The 24,879-nt window shown below is 41.2% G+C and overlaps 1 protein-coding gene across 6 annotated transcripts in view; it reads right to left on the reverse strand.

Annotated features, from left to right (window-relative positions):
* Dgki (diacylglycerol kinase iota) overlaps positions 1-24,879 on the reverse strand; it is a 455,950-nt gene that overhangs the window by 165,060 nt on the left and 266,011 nt on the right. For all 6 annotated transcript variants that reach the window (XM_085683757.2, XM_085683755.2, XM_085683753.2 and 3 more), the window contains 5 exons: positions 21,137-21,192; positions 19,806-19,868; positions 15,059-15,132; positions 13,387-13,498; positions 1,146-1,345 (listed from right to left, as the gene is read on the reverse strand). In XM_085683757.2, the coding sequence (XP_085539883.1) occupies positions 1,146-1,345; positions 13,387-13,498; positions 15,059-15,132; positions 19,806-19,868; positions 21,137-21,192 (505 nt within the window). The remainder of the gene's footprint in view (positions 1-1,145; positions 1,346-13,386; positions 13,499-15,058; positions 15,133-19,805; positions 19,869-21,136; positions 21,193-24,879) is intronic.

The raw sequence follows: 24,879 nt of genomic DNA on the forward strand, positions 1-24,879 counted from the left end.
AAAAAAATGTAAATAAAGCAAGAACTATCAACTCAGAGTAGAAGGAGTAAACGGAAGCTGTGGGAAACAACCAGGACAATGTTCCAGGAAGTCCGCACTCTGAGAACAGAGGAAGCGGACTTCTCACGCCAGCCTCCAACTTAGAAGCGGATGCCAGAAGCTGCGGTGCTTGGAGAGCGCTGTCTGGTGCTCTTCCTGAGCATATGCTGCCACGGAGAGAGGTGACAGGAGCGGTGGCACCTGCGTCATCAGATATTCTGGGAGCCTGTGCAGATTCTCACCTTGACTTCATGAACACATGGCCAAGCATGCCGCTGCCTTGCAGGCACCGCCAGGAAGCTAGCCATTCAGTACGACTGGTAACCATGCAATACAGAGAGCAGACAGGAGGTGCACCTTTGAGGTCCCTCACTGTGACAGAGAATGACCCAAGACTAAGCCCTTAAGTGACCTTAGGCATCATGACATGATATCTAGAAGGTATTAAAAAAGATGACCTAAATCCTCTTCTTTCTCCAGCTATCTCTCCAATCCCAAGCAGACAATTAAGTTACCAATTTGAGTAACGTACACTAGAAAAAGAACGTATGTTCTATGTTACCTATTCTTCATTGTCTTACCTTGTATCAGCTTATCAAAACACCTAAGAACATAAAAAAGTATAGGAAGGAAGGCCTACTGGGTGTTTAAAGTAAACATAGCGAGTCAAATTAAGTATGGGCAGATGCTGCCTTGGAAGGCAAAACTGAGTTGAGGACATGGGAGCCCAAATAGAAAGGTAGGGAAAGGATCACTCGTTGACAGACAGAAAGAAATGCAACACAACAAGGGGCAAGGGATAGGCCTCCCTAAACCAAACTAGAAATTAAAACTAGTTCATCTGAACACAATATATTCCTAAGTGGTCAGTGAGGGAGAATCATCTATCTTACATACAGCAAAATTTACCCCAAAGAAGGTTAAATAACTATCCAATAAAAAGTACAACTGATTGCACATGTTCCCACAAGAGCAAACTAGGGCCTCTGGTGCTTTCTTGACTTTTCTCCCCTTTCCAACACAGTGAGGTCCCCAGACCATGCACATGCTCTGCCACCTGCTTTCCCGTGTCTCATTGTCACCCAGGAAGGCAAGCCAGGACTCACTCATTGAGCAAAGGCATGGAGGTTCTCCGCTTGCTCTTCTGTACCATGTTGGCCTGATTCCTCAAGGAGATCCGAATCATAGCAGGTGCCAACCTACATGGCTCCCCATCTACTTGCATGGGGATGGACTTGTAAGTCAGAAGCATCACTTCCCGACACTGGTGCAGCCTTTCTCCATGGCCCCCAACTTGCAGGGCAGCCTATCCAAACAAGGCAAAGAAGAGCCAAGAGTCAGTGGCTAGTATTTCAGAGAAGTCACACCTACAGCCATTGTAGATAACCAAAAGTCTCTGTTAGCATCATTAGTCATCAGTACAGCAAGAACTTGAAGAAACCATAGCTACAAATGAATCACATCTGCAAAGCTTCTGAGGAACTGTACTATAAACTCCCACAGATAAGAACTTTCCATTTGACAGAGTATAAATCTAAATGTAACTGTGCCGGTAAAAGGATGAATATATTTTTATGTGTCTTGCACGTTTGGGTTGCATGTTATACGGCACATGTGAAAGCCAGAGGACAACTTGCAGGAGTGGATTCTCCTCCCACCATGTAGCTTCCAAGAGTTGAATTGGTGGCAAGTCACGTGCCTTTATCTGCCGAGCCATCTTGACAACCCTCATGCCAAATTAATTAACGCCAAGCGTTCCTTTGTGCTATCTACCAAATAACTAAAGCCAGCATAATAAAAAGTAAATAAAAGGGACAAAGTGCATCTTTACCAATTTCTACACTGAATTACTAATATTTCTGTGGACAATATATCCTTAGTAAATTTTAAAACTTAGACAAGGTTTTTCTTTTTAACTCAAACCTCTTAAAATGATTTCAAATCTGCTTTACTAAATACAGAGATAAAAATAAAAATGAGTTACTCAGTTTAAGACTTTAAAGTCTAAAATCTAACCCAGCATACTTATGAAATCAACTCTGTAACAAATTTTGAAAAATAAATGCCCAAATATAGTTAGAATAATGTGAAAGACTATAAAGGATCAATGGATATTTCACTATCCATATTATAGACAGAATCAAATTTTTTTTTTAAAACAGGTGACTAAAATACTGGTGTTCGTACATCTACAGACATGGTAAATAAAAACATGCTGAGAAAAACAAGTTCATCTTTCTCAGGACATGACAATGGATGTAACAAGATAGCCTACTGAGTAAAGGAGGGACAGGGAGGACATGACCTGAGGATGATATAACATAGCCTACTGAGAAAAGATGAATAATTTAGCCCAGGGTGTTGGGAATAGTTTTCAGGACATACAGAAAAATAGAATCAATATAATACTCCATAACATAGACAAAGAAGAAATGAAAAAAAAGAAATATAAAAATTCCTAATCTGAAAGAGAAAGCTAAGTATTTATTCCATCTTCCACGGTTTGGAGTGTTGTTGTTGCTGATGACGACATTGCTATAGTTTCTTTTTTTTTTAGATTTATTTATTTATTATGTATACAGTATTCTGCCTACATGCATTCCTGCAGGCCAGAAGAGGGCACCAGATCTCATTACAGATGGTTGTAAGCCACCATGCGGTTGCTGGGAATTGAACTCAGAACCTTTAGATGAGCAGGTGGTGCTCTTAACCACTGAGCCATCTATCCAGCCCGCTATGGTTTCTTTTTATCAGAAGAAGATGCTGCTGTGCAGCTAGTTCTGAACTTGGAGCCTCACTCCTCCTGCTTCAGCCTGTGTAGTGCCGGTATTTCAGACCTGGGCCACCACACTCAGGCCCAGGATCTTGAATGTACTCTGAAATCAGATGTATTAAATGTTTGTTTTCCAGCCCACGCCATTATCGGAGATGGCAGAACCTTTAAGGAGTGGAGCTTTGTAGGAGTAAGTTAGACCACTGATGTCATGACCCTACCCCCTTTTAAATTGCTCTTCCTATGACGTGCCCCCACCATTATGTGCTGCCTTGGAATAAGACCAAATGCAATGCCCAAGTGACCACCGACAAATTGTGAGCCAAAATAAACCTTCCTTTGAAGGCCAACTATCCAAGACATTTTCCCACAGTAACTGAGCCCCTCCCTCTTTCTCAAGCATCCTCTCCGGCAGTGGCTACTCCTCCTCCACGCTTCCATTCCCAAGCCACCTCTCACTCTTTGACTCACACAAACAGCCGCAGCAACAGGCCCCATTCTCATGGAATAAGTAACTCCCTTTCAAAATACTGCTTCCTACTTTACAACTTTCAGGACAGAGACAATCAACAGGCTTTTCAGATGGCCTTGTCTCCAGAGTTCTAAGGATTATCTTATGTCTTATGCCCTTGGCTCCTTAGGACTAAAGCCACCCTGTTTAAGCCCACTCTCTTTCTAGCATCTGGGGAAACAGAGACTTGGTGCGGCTGGTGACTTCTGAGCAGGTAATCTACAGGCTGTTCTCTTAGCATCCTCTAATCAACCTTCTGTGCTTCAATAGTCTCAGTGAAACTAGCAATATGGGTTTCTCCCTCTCCAACACACTACGTGAGTCAAGAAGGAAGAAATTCTACCCAGACAACTAGTGGTGACATCATAATCATCTAGTTCACAATGTCCTGTAGCAGCGTTTCAATTGTGTTTTAGTAAATCAAGACCGCCTGAAGATCTGAGAGTAAAACAGTCCCACTGGTCAGCCTTACAGACCAGATTATGAAAACACGCACCTTTAATCCCAGTAGCCATGTTGACAAGCACCTTTAATCCCAGTAGCCACACTAGTTGCCCAAGAAACTGGGCAGTGCATGCGTTTAATGACAGCAGTACACGCGTTTAATCCCATCCCTAGAGAGGATTATGAAACGGGAGGAAACAGCTCTCAATAAACAGTCTCATTCTGAGATTCCTGGAGGCAGAATCACCATTTTCAGACTGAGGTCAAGGTAAGAGCCCGTGGCTGGCTGTTTTTACTTTTCAGATCTTTAGATTGAACCCCAATTTCTCTCTCTCTGAGTTTTTATTAACCATGCTTCAATGTCCCACATAAGTTTTAGGAATCATCCTCTTTCCATAAGACTATGTCATTAATTTTTATTGTTCCTCCCCAATTTCATCAAGAACTAAGGTGAACATCAGCCTGCTGGAAAGTTCTACTGCCCTAGATGATGAAGAAGTCTAAACAGCAACGGTGGCAGGGGTACTTGCCCAATGAGTGTCCATATAATTAAGGACTTAGAGAGCAACTAAACCCACATCCCTTTCTGCAGATGAGAACTGATTTGGGTTTATTGTTATAATCACTTTCAGTGCTAGTATTTTCTGATTCTAGGTTATGCCTGTAACTCAACAATATCATGTTCCAAATACAACCTCTCTACATCTAGAAACATCGCTCTTTCTTTCTCTCTATCTGCCATGGTATTAATGTCCAGTCGTTGTCAAAGTAAAGTGGAGTAATTTAAGAAAGGTGGGGAGTTTAGGAGTTTATCTGGAAACCCTCCCCGTCATTGCTTAAGAGATCTAAAATTCACTAATAATTTTATTTATATTGGGCTTGCAAACCTCTTTTTAATGACAAGATTTTAAAAAAATCCAAGTACCCTTTCTCCCTGACAGTAATTTTGTGTATGTGCCTTTTTAGTTTTCGTTCAATAGACATAGATTCTAACCAGTACTAACAGGTTATTACTAAGGTCATAACAGGGCAAAGAAGAAGAAAAAGGAAAAAAAATGCCCAATCAGTTTCATAGTCTTAGAAAGACATTAACCTGAGGATCTATGGTCCAATTTAGAGGAAAACCTCTATGTTTTAAATCTACTTGAAGAAATAATTGCTACCTTAAAACTATAATATCCTGAAAGTTAAAATAGTGACAGAATCAGCAATATTTCCTGAGAAATGGGATACAGCAGATTTAAATAAATCTGGGAAGAAACACATGCTGCTGATATTTTTAACTCTCAACTGTTAGTATTCGTCATTTGTAGCAGACATGTTTTGTATCTAGTAAAGGAAGAATTGAAAAAGGCAAAGTTAAAACAGTATGTACTAGCTAACAATAAAACAGAACTTAGATTGCATCCGATAAATCATCTACTCAGTAGATAATAAATGGAACTTGACATACAAAGAAGACACTGATCCATAAAGAAGGAAAAAAATGAAATTATCTCACAGTAAAGATTAGTAACAAATTGTATCCTACAGGAAGGAACGGGTCACTGAAGATGGAAATAGATCGATAGATGTCATTGATCTCAGCAACACAGACAGGAATGTTTCATGCTAGCCCACTGTCTGTGAGACAGTAATTAGCAAACACTTTAACTGAGCCCATAGAGAAAGGATAATAGAGCATACGGTCTGTGGATAAAAGTCAACCTGCAGTTTCATGGAAATCAATGGGACTACGAAAGACTGAACGCCAAGAAAAGCACTGCAGTGTGCAGAGCAATGCCCGTGCCATCGTTACCTGTGTACCTGTGATGCCTGTGTTCTAGTGGTGAAACCACTCACAGCAAGATCACATTTTCCAGTTGAGTAAACAAGGGATGTGAAAGAAGCACAGCTGCCCTGGCTTACTGAAGTGAGTACAATATAATCAACCCCAAAGACCCTTGTAAGAGAAAAGCAAGACGAGGGGAGAGAGCCAAAGAGAGATGATGTAAGAACGCCGAGCAGCACTGAGGGGCCGTAGCCAAAGAATGCAGAAGAACACAGCTCCACCTTTCTCTACTACATGTGATGACCGCAACTCTGTGGTCTAAAGCCACTGCCTGCGGTCTAGTCTGTTTATAGTCGAACTCATGGAGAGGGGGAGGAATCACTGCCTTTCTGCCCACAGGAGACCCCATCAAGCTCCAACCGACAGTTCAAATCTATTGGTCACATATATGGCCTGGTTAAACTGAACAGTTTACAAAACAAAACCAAAAGTCACAAGTTTATAAAGGGAACAGGTAGACTTGGAAGGTGGGTTTGGTAGGGACAGGGATGGAGGGGAAGACAAGGAAGGTGCAGGTGTGGGCATGACCAATCTAAATACTGTATTATCTATATGGACAAAATTGTCAAAGAACAAAACTACGAGGAAGGCACATTAGGCAAGACAGTGCACATTGACGTAAAAATAAATGGATGGAAGGAAACAGAATTCAGGAAAACATCCAGGACAATCCTGCAGAAGAGGAAACTTCACTCAGCAACAACACTGGAGAAAACAATGCATGTGTCTAATGAATGAATACCACTTTGTTAGATGCCCTGGAACAGGAGTTTTAGACAATTGTGAGTTGCCATGTGGGTGCTGGGAATTGAACCCAGGTCCTCCAGAAGAGCAGCCAGTGCTCTTAACTGCTGAGTCATCTCTCTAGCCCCTGAATACTACTTTGTTTAATGCACAAAAGTTTTCTTGAGATCAGTTATTTACTTAGACATGAAACTTTAAATTATAAATTATCAAGGAGACAATAAAGGAGAATGTTTTCCCAAGATAACTAGACATGTATAAAGATTTTTAAATAAGTGAATGTATGTGTGTATGTGTATATATGTGCGTGTGTGTATGCGTGTGTGTGTGTGTGTGTGTGTAGCCCTAACACAAATTAAGCATAACTTATAAAACCAGAGGTCACCAATGTGTACAAGGCGAATCTTAGAGAAGTAGGGCATTAGGGCATTATGCATAAGTAGGCATAATGCTGAAGGAGGGACACAGACTAATGAAATGATGTAAATACAGTGCATTTGTGTATAAAAATTTCAAAAATTTTAAATATAATTTATTTAAAATATAATTAATTAATATTCATTATAATATTAATTAAATAATATTAATAATTAATTAATATTATTAAATTTATATAATATAATTTTATAAGTAAATTATAAATAAAATAAAAAAGTGTTGAAAAGAGAAATGAAGAACACACACAAAGCAGACAGGATTTATTTGCAATAAATACGTCTCTCAAAAGACTTGTATCTCTTGTAACTCAATAATAAAAGATGAACTATTCACAATCACATAAAAATAGGGATTTTTCAAAAGACACAGTGCAGTCATGAAGATAGCCTGTCCTTTCTCTCATTTGTGTTGTTTAGCAGGCTGTCACTATTTGTTCCAGAGTTCTGCGACTTTATAACACATATCTAACTACTTCACGCATTTGTTTTCCATCGCCACTTTTATTATCTGTAGTTTGAAATCCAAATCAGTCCTTATTATTTTGCACATTGTGATTGTGTCAGTAAATATTAAAGAAAGCAGTTTTATAATTTTTACTAAGAGTTCTCAAAACATTTATCTAATTGAATCAATGCCTTCTGCCCTAGGAATTTGTCATAACAAACTTCAACTCAGAGTTCACACGCAACATTAATTGCAGGGTTATTTATGACACCACACATCAGAAACATGAAAGCTACATAAAGCGGATGTTATTATGCAAATTGTGCTATGCTTATACAATGGAAGCGTAGGCTGCCATTTGTAGTAGGCTTTTGTGCTAATGATTAAATACAAAGAAAGACACCGCGGTAGGTAGAACAATGCCTACCGCCATACTGATGTCATTGTGTGTGAACCTCTGTGTGGGTTTCCATTTGCTTTGTCATGACAAATCTCAGGAAAGAAGATACTGACTCAATGAAACAGAAAGAAAACTCTTGGTAAAATTATAAAACCACTTTTTAAAATTTATGTTTGTTTTCAAACAAAAAAACAAAGTCGCTACCAGGAAATTCACTGGAACACGGGCAACGAACTGCAAGTGTTATGATTAGATCGGCTTTCCGCTCATGCACAACAACAAATGGGCAAATACTGAGCATTTCTGAGCATTTCATTTTCTAAAAAGTACAAGACATCCATCATGGAGAAGTATAAACCCTCAGCCTGGGAATCTCTGTCTTTTTTTTTTCCCCCCCGAACTGAACAATGCTTTGCTTTCCTCATCCAGAAATGTAAAAGAACTTAAACGGTTTAATGTGAATTAACAGAGAGATCAATGTGCCTTCTTCAAAGTGGAGGAGCCTAAAGTCAGGCGGACTCGCAAGTGAGGGGCCCGCTTCTTCATGTGACTCACGCTTTGAACTGTCTTGAAAAGTTTTAAATTACTTAGAAATAGACTCAACATGAAAGGCCCTTCCCAACCATAATAGCAAAAAAAATTGTGGCAGAAACAAATACAAATTATAATGCCTGATTATGGGTTCTGTAAAACCCAAGAAGGCAATCAGGATACCCAGTGCCCAATAAGGAATCATCTTAATTAGCAGGAATGCATCACAACGAACGGAGTCAACTGAAGACTGCTCTTTGAAGTTTGCAATTACAAGATAAACGCTCCAAAAGGACTAGCTTTTTTTTTCCTCTATTCCAGCAATTCAATTTAAAATCTCTTTCCATAAGTCAGCCAGAATTTCCTATTCTTTAGATGTACTTAAATTACAAGCAGTGTACAAAATATTTATTAGCCTGTTGCATAATCTTAAAAATATATAGTCTTTAATGATTTCAGATATGTCAGTTTTTAATTTGCTGCATAAAGGCTTGACCCGCTAGTTAAGGTTTTAAATGATATGGAATTTCTTTTAAATATTTTCTACTTGGAAGCAACTGCCGTCCCTAGAAGTGGAGATTCTATCACACGTTTGACACTGTCTCATGCAACGCTGTGTTGTTCATGCTGTGCAAAGAGGAAACTATCATCAGCATGACTTTAGGATTCCATTTCCTCTTCACCAAATACCATACATTAATTCTCTCTCCTGTCCATCCACATTAGCAAAAGGATGGGGACAAGGGGGTATGACAGATCCTCCAACACCATCTAACCTAGAAAGATCGCCTGACCTCCAGTCATGCGTTCAGTTATCCATTTTTAAGTATAAAATATACTTAATTTTATGTTCAGTCCTCCAGTTTTCTATCCATTGATGCTATCCTACTGATTGTATTTCCAGGAAGGTAAAATTATGCAAAATTATAAGCATGTATTGAAGATGGCTGATTGCCTTCTTATGGGGATTTCAGAGCTCTGTCCTTTTGCAATGCTATTTCACAATATCTACCTTATTTAGTGCAGTCATTTTTTGACTAATTGCCCACAGCAATTTCCTAGGATTCAATAATGCTCTTCTCCCTTTTGCAGTGGGTCACTATGGCCGAATAACCCGGGGACTCCCCGGTCCCTTTCACCTTTGTGGAACCTTCCCACTCCTCACTACTGGTATACTCATCTTTTCACTTGGACACTGATACCAATATGACCATTTGTCTATTAAGCCCCAGAGGCAGACATCCTGTTCATTCACATCAGCTTCCAGGCACAGGTCTGATCACGCCTTTCGCCACAGCACCCTCATCAACAGCTTAAAGGACGATTTACTTTTCTCCTGCTCCTCCCTATGACTGCATCTTTATTAACTGTGCCATCTCTGAAGCCACCACTTGCAGCTCTCCAAGTACATGTGCTTACAGAGTGGAGAGCAACTGAGAGAGGCATCCAAAGTCAGCCTCTGTACTCCAGACAGTCATGCACGAATGTGAACCCACACATATGAACACACATACACATACACACACACACAGTTTAAAAATAAATACATACATACATACATACATAAAACATTTGAATAAGTCTTCAGAGACACTGAATAAAATTAAAACCCCAGGTTGACTCTCCAGAGCACCCCGTAGCCTGGCCCTTTCCTCCTTCTTCATCTGCTCACCTACATTTATTCACCATTAAACCACTTCCCCACCAAGTGGCTATGTGTGGCTTCTTGTGTCTTCACATATTTATAAATTTCCCTTGTTCCACAGTGCGGAATTCCATTTATTCAAACAGCTGTGTTTAGGCAGGGAGAAGCATGCTGTGCTTTGATGCATACAGGTTAGAGTCACTGTACACTGCCCACTGCACACTGCCTACTGCTCACTGCATACTGCCCACTGCATACTGCCCACTGCCCACTGCATGCTGTACAGTGCCTACTGCACAGTGCCCACTGCACACTGCTCACTGCACAGTGCCCACTGCATACTGCACAGTGCCCACTGCACACTGCTCACTGCACAGTGTCCACTGCATACTGCACAGTGCCCACTGCACACTGCCCACTGCAGGGGTGGAACGCCACCAATCGCCACTCCCACCCCTCTGCTCTCCCTACTCTCCCTCTGTCCTATCAAGCTGGTACATCTGGATTGTATCTGCAGCTCCCCTATCTTCTGCCTCCAGAGAGGACCACCGGGGACAATCCAGTGACTGTGGCAAAGAGGCCATCTTGATAACAGAGCCCTTTTCCTACCTGCTTGGCAGGCAGGTATTGCTCTTCCTCTTCCTCAGGATTCTGTGTTATAAATGATGCTTATATGACATTGCAGGCTCAGCAGAGGGTGAACGGGGCAATATGAGTAGGGAGTCCCTACCATCAAACTCCCAGCTAACTATTCCGTTTCTACCTGCTGCATCTCTTCTAGTCAGACATTAATTATACAATCGTAAACAAAATCACCAAAAGAGAAAAAAAGACTGTATCAAGATCCTGATGTAGATAAAGCAGAAGATAACTACCCAGGGGACACTACGAAGAAAGTCAGCACCTGCAACTGCTCAGTGTTGAAGAACAGGCAAAGAATGTTCAAGGCCAGGACACAAGCAAGGGAGGAAAGAGTGCTGGAGAACCAAAGAACAAACCCTGACTCTGTTGGTCAGGTGTCCTATATTTAAGTGTCCCCCAGAGATTCATGTATTTTAGCACTTGGTCCCCAGCTGGTGGAACTACTTTGAAGCTTAAGGAATTCTTAGAAAACACAGCTTTGCTGGTGGAAGTATGTCAGTGGGGGCAGGCCCTGAGAATTTATAGCTCTGGCCTGCTTCCTGTTCCCTGTGTATGGACACAAATGTCATCAGCCAGCTTCCTGCTCCTGCCATCATGCTGTCCCTTCCCTGCCATAAAGGACCCTACCACGCAGGAACCATTAGCTAAAATAAACCTTCTTCCTTAAGTTGTTTTTGGTCACGGTAGTTTAACACAGCAACAGAAAAGTAGCGAATGCACCAGCTAAGGGTATATGTAGTGATGCGGCAAGCAGGCCTGCTTTTCATCCTGCCTGGCTCTCGCACGGCTAGCTTTACACCCGAAATAACAACACACAAATTGTATTCATTTAAACACTGCCTGGCCCATTATCTCTAGCCTCTTACTGGCTAACTTTCACATCTTGATTAACCCATTTCTAATAATCTGTGTAGCACCACGAGGTGGTGGCTTACCGGGAAAGATTCAGCATGTCTGACCTGGCAGCTTCATGGCAGGTGGCTCTCTGACTCTGCTTCTTTCTCCCACAATTCAGTTCTGTCTTCCCCGCCTACCTATGTTCTGACCTATCAGGCCGGGCAGTTTTCTTTATTAATTAACCAATGAAAGCAACAGATAGATAGAAGACTCTCCTATCAGGATCAGTCTCCTATCCTGATCAGGTGTAATCCTTAATCTTGAGCACGGAGAGAAAGTATGGAACATGCCCTTTGGCCATTCAGGCCCTTGGAAAAAATCATCATCACCTGGACAATTCCTAGTCCCTTCTACCTCACAGGTAGCATGATGTTGCTGTGGTATATGACAATGACTTAACCAACTCCCATTGGATCAAGATATAAGTGAGAGAGGAAAAACACAGGAGGACAGTTTGGGGGAGCGTGGGGGAGATCTATGGCAATTGTTAATTTGACAATTTATAATCACCTGGGAGACAGATTTCTGGGCATCCCAGTGGGGTAATTAGCCTATGACTGCAGTCATTGAGTTAGCAAGACCCATCTACAACCGTGGCAATGTTCCCCAACTGGGATCCTGAAGAGTAGTAAGCAGAGAAGGGGGCTGAGGAGCAGCCTGCATTTACTGCTTTCTCTTTCTGCTTCCTCTTTGTGGATGCAATGGGACCACAGCTTCAAGCTTCCGTTGCCTTTACTTCTTTGCCATGACAGACTTTACCCTTGAACTGTGTGCTGAAATAAAACACTTTCCCCAGAGTTCCTTCTGTTCAGGGTATTTCCTCCCAGCAACAGGAAAAGAAGTGAAGACAGTTGTGCCTTTGTTTATTAAAGTAGAAACACAACCTTCTCACCTTTTGTGGATAGGAGCACACACCCGGTGCTCTCCCAAAGTTACAAGTGGAGTGGAAGTATTACTTTGATTTGTTGTACAAACTTTGAGTTTATATAATAACTTCTATAATGCATCATAAAATAAGGTGTTTTTATAATTCCTAATTGGTCAACCTTAATTGAATAAGTTGAACTGTTTGAATGAAATTACACTATAAATCCAGTTTTAAATATAAATATACAATATTAAAGTATTGAAGTGATGTGTATACTGTAGCAACTGAACAGTACTAAAATGATTATAATGGTATCTTTCCCGTCTATAATATTTTGTGATAAACCATACAGTCATCTCATGCTAAGTAAACAAGATGAAACTTGTTGTAAATAACTAGTTTTTAAGTTAAATATTCATTTCTTCAGTAAGGCAGGAAAAGTATCAGCCAGGTGCTGTGGTTTGTGTTAAAGCTGCACTACCTCTGTGCCTTGATGGTCTCATAAGCACGGAGTGTCTTATTTCCTAGAAAGTAAAACAGAATCAAACTGATTTATCATTGAAGCTCAGATGATTATGAATAGGTTTTCAGACTTAAACGACACCATTCATGTTTATCCTAAGCATTTCTGTACTGCGTAGAGTTTATAAGTTGGTAAACCAAGAGGAAAAAAACTTTGTTATTTGAAAATAGTCTACATCCGACTCTTCCCAGATCCTCCCTGCCCACCCACATCCATACCCTTTCTTTCTCTCTCTCATTATAAAATAAGCAGATACATAAAAAGTAATAAAATAAAATAAAAAGAATGCCACAAAGCAGACAGAAAAAAAAGCCAAAGGAAAAGCACAAGAAATAAGTACAGATGCAGAGACACACACATTTGCACACACAGAAATCCCATAAAAACACAAAACTAGAAATAAAATACGTAACAAAAGGCCTGTGATGTTAAAAAAAATGTTTAGATTAAGCACTATGAGACAAAAATCCTCCAAAAGTACTACTGAGTTCATTTTGTGTTGGCTATCTACTGCTGGGCGTGTGGCCTGCCCTTGAGTGTGTTTTGTACTCTCAGCAAGACTCCGCTGGGAGAAAACTAAGTTTTTGTTTGTGAGCAGTTAAAATTATCTGTGGCTTACACACAAGGGTTTTCAGTAAAATTGAGATAGTGCTCACCAAAGAGGCCATGGTGAATCCGATGACTTCAATGTAGCCATCATCGTGACGCTGGGGTTCGAAGTCATGGTGGTCCCCAGGGTTTCCCCAAGGCATTGTGCCAGCACAATATCTGCAAACCAGGTCAGAATCAGTTAAGGCGACCTCACTCTTCTGATTATCTCTAGGAATTAACTTAGGGTTAAAGTACACATGCACCAAGGTCTCGCACATATGCTCATGACTACACAGGGGGTTTAGAACTCTGTGTGTTAGGTTATAAGCAAACTTTTAAAAATCATTTCTAATAATTTGTGACTATTAAATATAATAACATCTTGCTGTTCTTGTTGCAAACTTTCAAGTATGAAAAAATAAACTTATCTCCAAAACAATATAATTTTGCAAAAACAAGTCACAGTTTTACAAGAAAAAAAGCATCCTGTGATACCCATCTTTTCTGTCCGTCATCATTTGCCAATATTTCTCATTCTACGGTTCGTGTTTTCTATGTAATGAGCTATCCACAATCATTTAGTAACTCTTAAATGAAGACAACTTCACGCAAATGTTAAAGAGAACATGAACTAAGGTGGTAGCATTTACCACGCCATATAAAATCAAGGCAAGGAATTCCTACAGGAGGAGAATAAATGACAATTAAATAAGTAAATAAAAGACAAGAAATAAAAGATGCTAGGCATGGGGGTGCATGCCTGCTGTTGCGGTACTCAAGAGGCTAAGGTAGAAGGAAGGATTGAGAATTGTATAGAGAGACCCTCTCTCTCAAAAAAAAAAAAGGAGGGAAGGAGGGGGGGAGATGGGAGGGGGGAGGTGAGAAAGGGAAGAATAAGCAAAATGATAAAATCGGAGAAGAGGAGTAAAGAGGAAAACACAGCAGGAGGCGTCACCAGCCGGCATTTAAAATCCATAATAACCCAAGCCGACCCACGCTCCTGACAGAGGTTGGAATTGAGTGTCCTGAGTACGCCAGGAGGAACTCGGAGGCCTTCATGGGTTTCCCTAGACATAAATTTCTATAGATCTCTCATTCTCCCTCAGCAAATTCAGCAAAGGTCAGCTTATTTGCGGATTGCTGTCTGAGTTGGATGGTAGCAAATAAGGAGGGGTTATAGGCCTGTGCCGTCCAACATCTTGGCTTGAGAACCTAGCATCGAATTTTAGGTCAATGGAGTAATATGCTTATTTTAAAAACAGTCAATCCTAAGTGTTTCTTTCTCCTGGTGCATAATAGTTCCAAAGAGTATTTAAACCCCGTCTATAACATGCCTCTCTGATGGAGTCCAGCATCTGGCAGAGAAATCCATACTCATCAGGTTGGATGCGTTCCTAAGAGCTTTTGAAAAACTGAAAGCAGGGTTCTATCTTCCTGGAGGCTGTAGGGTGGGTGCGGGGCAGTAATGAGGATTAAATGAAATGTTCGAGAAAAGGGCCTGAGTCTCTGAAGGTTAGGAGAATAAAGGTAATGAATTCTACAATCCTGGACAAGAACCACCTTCCACAGGGAACAAGCCAAGGAGGGGAAGAAAATTAGCAGACATGGAACCTTGGACAAGACATTAAAATAGAGGATTTCGTGGCCTCTACCTGGGGTGTTTCACTTATGAAATCAGATGCACCAAGACAAACGGAGTTCATATCAAACAAAGGCAACGGTATAAACAGAGCTTACCTGGGAATATTTAAAAATACTATACACTGGAACTTCAGGTCCTGGATCTTTGGGGTGAGATCTGTCCCATCACACTGCAGCAACCAAAGCAGAGAAAACAGGGCTTCTGAAGTTGTCACGAGTCTAAGAGCCTCATCTGAGATTACTGGGTTGACAACGGCCTAGAACATGGAGTTCTCGCCCTTGCCCCCCAGTGAATGCCGGCTACTATCATGGAAATTTACACTGAGTCTAACTCTATTCAAACCAGGGCTTAACTCTGGTTTTGATCTGATTTCATATAAAATAAAACTTCCATTTGACCAAAACAGTTTTTTCGCTGTTCCAATATTCAGATGTTGCCATCCTTTGCCTTGAACTATTATTAGATATTTAAACCGACAGTGCTAACATTTAAAGACTACACCACTTCAAAGATGAAGTCTCGAGTGGAGCCAGCAGCCATCCCCACTGTCATCAATTGATCCACACAGCATGAACACGGCCATTGCCTTTCTTTCCTGCCTGAGATAATGTCTATTTTGAACCTGGGAAACATGTCTTGAATCCATTATCTGAAAGTTTTCAAGAAGTCTGCTCTAAATGCGCCTCACCTCTCCCAGGTCCCCTGTTATTTGTTACAGGGTGAAGCCAGTGTCCCAGATGTCAGAGTTCATAAACTCCTGTTCAGAAGTGAGTGTGCGCATAAACACTGGGCAAGAAGGCAAAACGGCGTCAAGTGATTCGCTCTCACAAATCTAATCGCTCACAGAACTGGGCGGCACTTCTGAGATTAAACTGCTGGGGATCGGACGTGACCTTGGTCTCAAGGGCTCCCTGATTCCCCTCTCCTCCCTTAGTAGCCTTGTCCACATCTTCCTTCATTACCTGGTGCTTTCCCCATGAGTTCTGTCCTCTAACCAGTCACAAAAAAAGTCTCCATTACCCCCTCCATCTCCACAATGATAAAGTCCAGAAGACTAATCAGAGTCAAGGACACGGCACCATTGGGGAAAGCTGCCTTTTCAGCTCACTTTCTCCTGGTTCAACCCCCGCGTCCCAGAATCCCATCATCAGTTTGTTCTCTTTTGGAAGGAGAAATAAAGCATTCCGAAGCTCACCACAATTTTATAAAGATTTCTTTCAGCAGAATTTGAGTCTAAGCATAATGATTTTGCAAGCAGTCAAGGTTGCTCCTAGCGCCACATTCTTTTCCCACCTGATCTGAATACACCCCAATTTTCACAAGTGGGCTCAAAAATAATTTCCAGGAAATCATAGAGCCTGAAATCAAATATTTCCAAAAGTAATTTAGAAAGAAATCAAGTTCTAGTAGTGATCAAAGATGTTTAGAGTATTCCCAGTAATCAAAATCCTCCAAGTCATTTTAGGGCTTCAAGCCGATCCACAGAATACTATGTCCATGAAGGAAGCATAGAGTAATTTTATTTAAATGATCAAAGTTCAAAAGTGTAAACAACAACAAAAAACTTACATTCAAAATATAGGATAATATAATCTGCTGCTATGTACATTGCAGAAAAAATATACTATAGTAAACACCACTGAACTTGGACCCCAGCTCATTTTTAAATGTTCTAGCCTTTCTTCCTGGGAAATATGTCAGTGATCATAGGAGCTCATCAAATTATAAAGATGTATATACCATACAATGTATAGTATTTTACTATTTTTACATATGAATGCATGAAATGTACAGTTCTCTAGAACATCGGTAATCAGTCTTTTCCCTAATTCAAACACGCAGAAGAGAAAAATATCTGCTTGCAAAATATCATTGTGTATCTAGTCTCATGGGTTGATAGACCAAACAACGGGCAGTAAATAGTGTGATATGTAATGTGTTCTTAGTACTTTGTGCTTTCTATGTGTCTTCTATATTACATCCAAGATACTGACTTCACCTGTGACAAAGATAAGCTGGTTTGATTTATATACAGCTGATACAGTTAGGCTGTGAAGTGTCCCTCAAAAGGGCTCATATGCTAAAGCTTGGGCTCAAGCTGGTGGCACCACTGAGGTGTGGCTGGATCGTGAGCATGCTATTGCGGTGCTGAGGTCACACGGGATGAGATGTTAGGAGGTGGGGCCTAACTGGAGGACGTACACTCAGGGCTTGCCTTGATTTGTGCATTGTCCTGGTCCATCAGTCGTCAGTCAGCTTCTCCCTCCCCCTTCTCCTTCTTCACTTTTCCTTTCCTTCTTCCCACCCTCCCTTCTTGGTCACCATGATGTGAGCAGCTCTGCTCCCCTCATCACTCCCACCATGACAGCTCTGCTCCCCTCATCCCTCCACTATAAGCAGCTCTGCTCGCCTCATCCCTCCCACCATGACAGCTTTGCTCCCCTCGTCCCTCCCACTATGAGCAGCTCTGCTCCCCTCATCCCTTCTACCATGAGCAACTCTGTTCCCCTCATCCCTTCTACCATGAGCAGCTCTGCTCCCCTCATCCCTCTCACTATGAGCAGCTCTGCTCCTCTCATTCCTTCCACCATGACAGCTCTGCTCCCCTCGTCCCTTCTACCATGAGCAACTCTGTTCCCCTCATTCCTTCCACCATGACAGCTCTGTTTCCCTCATCCCTTAATATCATGGCAGCTCTGTTCCCCTCATCCTTCCCATCATGAGAAGCTCTGCTCCCCTCATCCCTCTTACTATGAGGAGCTCTGCTCCCCTCACCCCTCCCACCATGACAGATCTACTCCCCTCATTCCTCCCACCATGACATCTCTGCTCCCCTCATCCCTTCCACCATGAGCAGCTCTGCTCCCCTCATCTCTTCCACCATGAGCAGCTCTGCTCCTCCCTACCCATGCTTGCTTTTCACCATGAGGCTGTGTCTCATCCCAGGGCCAGAAACATGACTGCTTTGTCAAGGAGCTGAAATTCCCTGAAGGGATGCCACAGTTAACTAATACCAGCAATAGTTAACCCTTGTCTCAGTGGATTTCAGGTTTTATCTTTCATGCATATTTTTATATAGGTTATAGACTTTATGTTATGATAAGCGATTGAAATCATATAATGTTCTAGTACTCATATAGATACAAAGAAAAGACAAAGAAACTCTAGTAAAAAAAAATAGCAAGAGATTCAAAACCGGATACATATTAATGCTAATACAGCAGCAAGAGTGGCTTTGCGAATGCTTGCCCATCAGATTTCTATACTTTTCCCCCTTTTACCTCCTCTTTTGAGATAGGTTCTCACCAAGCTGTGCAGGCTGGCTGCTGGCTTTGAATTTACATTCCTTCCAGCTCAGCCTTCCAAATAGTTGGGGAAACTGATAGAAGCCACTGTGCTCAGTCTAGCATTTTTTAAAATGAACCTTACATCCTGCAAGAATGAGTAAGCTATTTCTACTACATTAGCACTGTATATACTAGCTTATTAACATTGGAAACATTATCAGTGCCCCAGGAAATATCATTCTATTACAATCCTTAGTTGTTTCATTTTCAACCATCATTTCCCTTTTTTGGTTTAATATATAAGTAATTTATTTAATGAAGCTAGCATGCTTTTAAAAACATTTTACTGGACTTGGCAGTACATGCCTGTAATCTCAGTGCATGGGAAGTAAAGAAACACAGATCAGAAACTCAAGGCCATTTTGGCTAAATAGCAAGTTCAAGGACAGAATGGGCTACCAGAGGCACTCTCTCAACAAACTACAAAGAACCATCTAGAAGCAGGTATATTTCATTTTGTAAACATAAATGTGGATCTCATGAACAGGACTGCCTCTTAAATGCTAAAGACTGCTTTTCATCTTAACTGCCTCGTTCTCTATCATTTCTCTAAATCTCCATAACCTAGTATCATGTATTTTCTGGATTTTGTCTATTTTCATATATATATATATATATATATATATATATATATATATATATATATATATACATGCAGGCCACACATATATGTTGTTTCTACATTTCTTTACCTGCTACATGATGGATGAAGGCACTGCCATGTTTCTCCATAGATGTATTTTTTAATCATTCAGCCTCGTTTTGATTAATTCTTACAACTGTGCAAATCAAAACTATATTCATCTCTCCATAATCTCGGTTATTACAAGAAACTGTTTGTTTTTTCTTAACTGATTTTATGATATAGTAGACTGTGCCAGCTAGACAAAGAGAATTTCAACTCTCTTTTGCCTCCAATGGAGACATAGCCTGGGTTTGAAACTGAAGAAGTAACAGGAAACATCCACCCAGTACGAGGAGCCTTGACTGGGCCGGAGAGCAAAGCCAGGATAAAGTAAGTGCTTGTTCTATAATGGAGACTCCTCAGGAAGATCTGGAACAATTGTTGGCTAAGTATTTGTTTATACTGGAAAAGCCAGCTCATGGCATTTCTTCCAGGAAGATTTTCCGAATCCTATCCTGAATGGGATTATCACTCTTGTGCTACCAGTGTTCTGCATGTATGATTGAATAGTGGTCTATGTGTCTGTAGAGATTGTGTCTACATGTATGATTGAGTAATGGTCTATGAGTCTACAGTGATTATCGTCTTTCTCTAGGATCTCCTCGGGAGTCAAACTTGGTCTTTATTTCATGTCAGGAACTAAGACGGAGACCGATGTGAGAATTCATAAACATGGTCTAACAAGCTCCTCTACAAGATCCGCAAGCTATATGCAGCCCAGGGGTTAATATGTACATCAACTGGCAAGGGACGGGGCATGAAGTCCATATTCACATGCAAATTAAATGAACCCATACAGTCAATACTCACGACCACTTTGACGTGTTTGGATAGGTCTCTAGAACTTCTCTGTAGGAAATCAGAAAAGGCTGCCTATACCAGGAGGGAGAAAAGAATTCTTTGTTACATGGTTTCCACCAAATCCTTGCTTCAACATGATAAGACAGTTTCCCAGGATTCCACACTATGAAAAAACATACAACAAATTCTCTTTTGGTTGGACCCAGAGTAAAATAGGCAGTGTCTGCGGGGATCTTCTTTGTTTTCAGACTATAATCTACAATAAAATTTGAGATTATAGGAGAAGCTTGAAAAAGTGGGTGGTTCCCAGAGTCGTTGGGAATCCAATGCTAAGATCACCTTTACCTCCCCCAGGAACGTTGTGCACCTGCCCCTCAAATTTTAACTCCTACCCAATGCTAGCGATTTAAGCTGCATGTTATTGTCACATTCTGTGTCTCCTGTTTTCCCCTCTACTCACTCCTAGGAATGTCCCTGCAGAGTGAAGAAGTCAAGTTCCCCTCCCCCCACCCAGGTCTCCTATGTGTTCTCACAGCAAGCTCCATGCTCTGCCAATTTCTCAACCAAGGTTCCTGGGTACACACCCTGCTGAAGACTGTATCCTGAGCTAAGACTGTCTGTGACGGACGGGATTAGCTGTCAACTTAACACAGTCTACAATCACCCAGGGGAGGAGTTTCAGTGTGGGATTGTCCAGATTAAGTTGACCTTGCCCACATGTCTGGGGTGGGGGGTTATCTTGATTAGTGGGAAGGCAGGCTTGTTGCTTATGGCACCTTTCCCTGGGCAGGGTATCCCGGACTGTAGAGGGTGGAGAATCAGCGTGAGCAGGATCATGTACACTCTCGTTCCTTGCTCCCTGCTCTTGATGGTGAATGTGTGGTGATCTCTGCTTCAACTGCCTGCCACCTTGACTTTCACCAGTGACTGAATGTGATCTAAAAATGTTAGTTAAATGAACACTTTCTCCTTTAAATTGCTTTTTGCCAGGATATTTTATCACAAAAATAGGAAGTAGACTAAAACACTATATGTTTTTCCATCTATTTTTCCAATTCCTTCATTGATATCCATTGCATATTGCTCTCTAAAAGTCATTGACTTTTGTAGCACCTCAGGGGCTTAAAATTCAATCACAGTCAACACCAACCCCTTTGCTGACCATTCATTTAACAACTATTCCCTTTCTTTCATTCCTTGGTGAAGGTTTTAAGAACAACTGTACATAAACATAGATGGAAGTGTCTAGCACTACTGATTTTGATGTGGTTAGTTTCTTTAGCATTCAGTGAATTGGCATTAAGTAACATTAATAAGTATAAAATGAGAAATATACTTACTCCTGCATAGAACATTTTATTTCGAAAGCGACTATTGAATTTCTCTGGATTTGCTTCTGCAAAAGAGGAGGGGTAGTTTTGTTATAGGACCTTTATAAAAGATTGGCACTGTTCCCCTCATGCCTGGCCTTTATCCTGAAGACCCACTGGGTCCAGCTCTGCTGTGACCATTCCCCCAGGTCCAGGCCAGTTGCTCCTGTTTGCCCAGTGACACGGGTGTAGCCACCTGGTGCTAAAAAGTTCAGCTCAATCTGGCAGCATTGGTGTGAATTGGGAGTGTGTTTGCAACGCTGATCATTAGGTCCTGCCTATCCCTGCTCTACCGCAATGTCTGAGTGTGAGGTCCAAGAAAGGTGGTTTGATGAGCTCCCCAGTGCACTCACAAACATTAAAATTGGAGACTTCTTTTTTTAAAATTGCTTTGAATCATAGAAGCAGAGGATTTGGGACACCGATGGAAGTAAGAGATCTGGGGATATGGTTATTCTCACTGACGTCAATGAGGGCGTGGCTTCTGTAAACTGTGTGGACAGCCTCAAAATGCAGTTCAACAGAAACAATTTTGAGAACTCTGGACTCACTCCCTTATTTATGATAGACCTTGGAAGAAATGAAAGTAAATGAAAGAAAAAAGGAGGGAGGTAGATAAGGAGGTAGAGAGTGGGAAGAGAGTTAGAGAGAGGGAAGAAGGGGAGGGCTTCTGAAAATACTTTCGTATTACAGAAAGGTTCGATATGAAAAATGATTTAATCTTCAGCTTGCCTGTAGGTTATTTAGCTCAAAGAGCCAAAAAGATGAAATAGTCCGTATCAGGGGATTTTCACAGGAAATCAGGTGTTAATAAATGTCTTAATAAAAAAATAAATTTATTTAATAAAATAAATGAAATATAATTTCCTCAAATGTTTCTCTCACATTAAAGAGTTAGATTTGTTCACTAAACAATCTACTGGTCTACCTTAACCCTCTATCTTTGTACCCACCCACAGTAACTTCTTCTTAGGCTAGGTCTTTCTCCCAGTCATTTCTTCTGAGAGAGCAAGATAACGAGGGCATTTTCCCAATCCTAAGACTTTGTCTAAAAACAGTGCTTACCATTCCCTGTCAAAATGAGAGGATGTAAGAGTCCACTTGCCCAGACTGGTCCTTAGAAATAATACGGAATCTCAAGGAAAAGTCTTACATAATGCTTGTTGAGTTATTTTCAGGATCCTTAGAGTCAACTAATAACTGCACATGACACAGAAACTGGGTAAAGAATTGCAAACTTAACTAATAAGAGAAGGGAATGTTTGTGGATTGGTTCTCAATAGCTAACTGCAGCTACTGAATCTCAAAGCTTTCCTAAATACTGTTCCACTCAACAATACACTCTGATCCTATACACAAAGCTGAGCAAAAAGTTATGAAGAATAATTTAAAAAAATATAAAATGGTGTTAATTACTCTCTCTCTCTTTCCTCTGTTACTCTTAACCTCTTTTTAAGATTTACTTAAGTATTTTATTATTTATTAATTTAGTGTGTGTGTGTGTGTGTGTGTGTGTGTGTGTGTGTGTGTGTGTGTATCAGGTCTCTTGGAGCTGCGACTACAGATGACTGTGAGGCACCCAATGTGAGTGCTGGACTCCAGTGCTCTTAACCATGGAAGCCATTTCTTCCTCTCTGTGCTTCTGACTTTTTTTGAATCAACTTGCCGGGCTCCCATTTTCATTTTCAGTTACAACAGCTTTCTTGTTTTATAAAACCAGAGGTAAAATGAGAATAATGTTTTTGGTACTGTGTCTTAAGTATATGGGCTCTAGTTTTGGTTTTTATTTATTTAAATCCAGTCCAGCTATCCAACAAGTTATAAAAAATGGAAATGTCATCCAGCCACAGCTCTGGTGTAGAAGTTGCTCGACACAGATGCCCACAGCTATTAAGCAAACCCTAGACCAACATTTATGTGGTCTAAACATTTATAACTTATGGCTTAGAAAAAGTCACAACTCTATGTGGTTTTTCTAGGAGACTCGATTTTTTTTTTAATAAAACTCAAAAGAAGATTCGTTGTCTCCAAAGATAGATTATTTCCCATAAGACCACCAAAATGGAGAAATAAACTGAGTTTTTAGTGACTTAACTCATACCTTTGATGAAAATGGTCACCTCCAATGCAATTTAGCTGGGAGCAATGAACTTCAAAAACAAGTCCATCGAGACACCTAACGTTCAGAGAGCTGTCAGAAAGACATAGAGGAAGGGATGGACAGGCACTCATGTGTCTTGGCCCTAGAGGTTTAACGGGGGATCCTGTTAGTCCCAGGATAATGCACTTCCGAAAGGCTATTGGGTGAGCACTCTTCCTCTAAGCCACATTCCTAGCTTCATTTCCCTCTTTTGCATCTTTTGTGTAAGCAAAAAACAAGACTCAGAAAGACAGGTCAGCTAGAACTAGAGGAAGCTCACCCTACTGCTGGAACTGGGCCGCCTACTGCTGGAACTGGGCCGCCTACTGCAAAGGCCAAGCCATGGAGGAAGCAAAATAGGCAGAGGATAGCCCACAGATGCAAACAGCCATGCCCAACATCATTTTCATTGCTGTGAGAAGGAAGGGCTGTATGGCTGAGTGTGCTTACGTGCGCCATACGAAGTTGGTATGCCTTTAAGAAGAGCCAAGGGCGTGGATACTTCACTCTACCTTTCACACCACATCAAGGAAGAAAGGCAGAATAAAGACTTGGGGAGTGGCCAAAGAGAAAGTTCAAGGGCTCATTCCTTCAGGAAGTTACATCTGTTAGGTGATGCGAGGTAAACGTGAAAATCTAATGGTATTGGCACCACTGCTAGAAGGATCTGTGACTAATTGAATTCCCAGGTTTATCCATTCTCCTCCTTCACAAGGAGTGTGGGTGAGACAGTCAGACCCACTCACTGTCTTCTTACTCCAGTATTCCGTTTCCAGTCAGCAGTGTGACTTTATCAGTTTCCTGCTCCTACCATAAGAAATCATGACCAATTTGGAATATTTAAACACCATTTACCGATTTGCTTATAATTCTCTTAGTCAGAATTCTGAAGTGGGCTCCCCTGAAGCCCCTCCTGAGGGTTTGAGATGTATGCCATGACACCCTCATTGAGAGGAAACATGTCCTGGTAATTCAGGTTGTTGGCAGAATCCACATCCTGGAGGCTGCGGAACTGACGCTCTCCTGTGGCTAGCGAAGGGCGCTGGTTCGCACTAATGGAGTGCTCATTCACTGTCTGAATTCGTTGGGTTCTGATCCCTACCACAGTCAAAACCAGCGCATCAAGTGCTCATAGACTGAATCTCCCCAACTTCTGTCCTCTACCTCTGCTTTTAGGGGTTCACATACTGGCCCGTGCAGGCAATCTCAGATTGTCCACTGACATTGTAGTCGGCTTTGCTTGCATGAGTAAAGCTCTTCTGTCACAATGAGCAATGAACCCAGGTGGCAGCTGCCATGGGAGGCAAAGCTGCTGCATTCCACCTTCCGGCCCTCATGGCTCACAGTCCTCCTCCTAGCTGGAAAAGGTATTTAGTACCTAAGAGACCCTCAAGGGTCACAGTTCACTGTGCCATCAACTTAAAAATCCCAAATCGTCCCTAAATCTTGTTATCTCAAACCTTCCCTTTTAACTAAAGTTTCTAAATGATTTGGCACTAATTATATTCTGTTTATAAGGATGATGGAGTTCTGGGTATAATCCATTAAGCTGATTAGAAATGTTAGTCCCATC

The sequence above is a fragment of the Myodes glareolus genome, chromosome 25 (assembly GCF_982192425.1).
Source record: "Myodes glareolus chromosome 25, mMyoGla1.1, whole genome shotgun sequence".
Taxonomy (NCBI): domain Eukaryota; kingdom Metazoa; phylum Chordata; class Mammalia; order Rodentia; family Cricetidae; genus Myodes; species Myodes glareolus.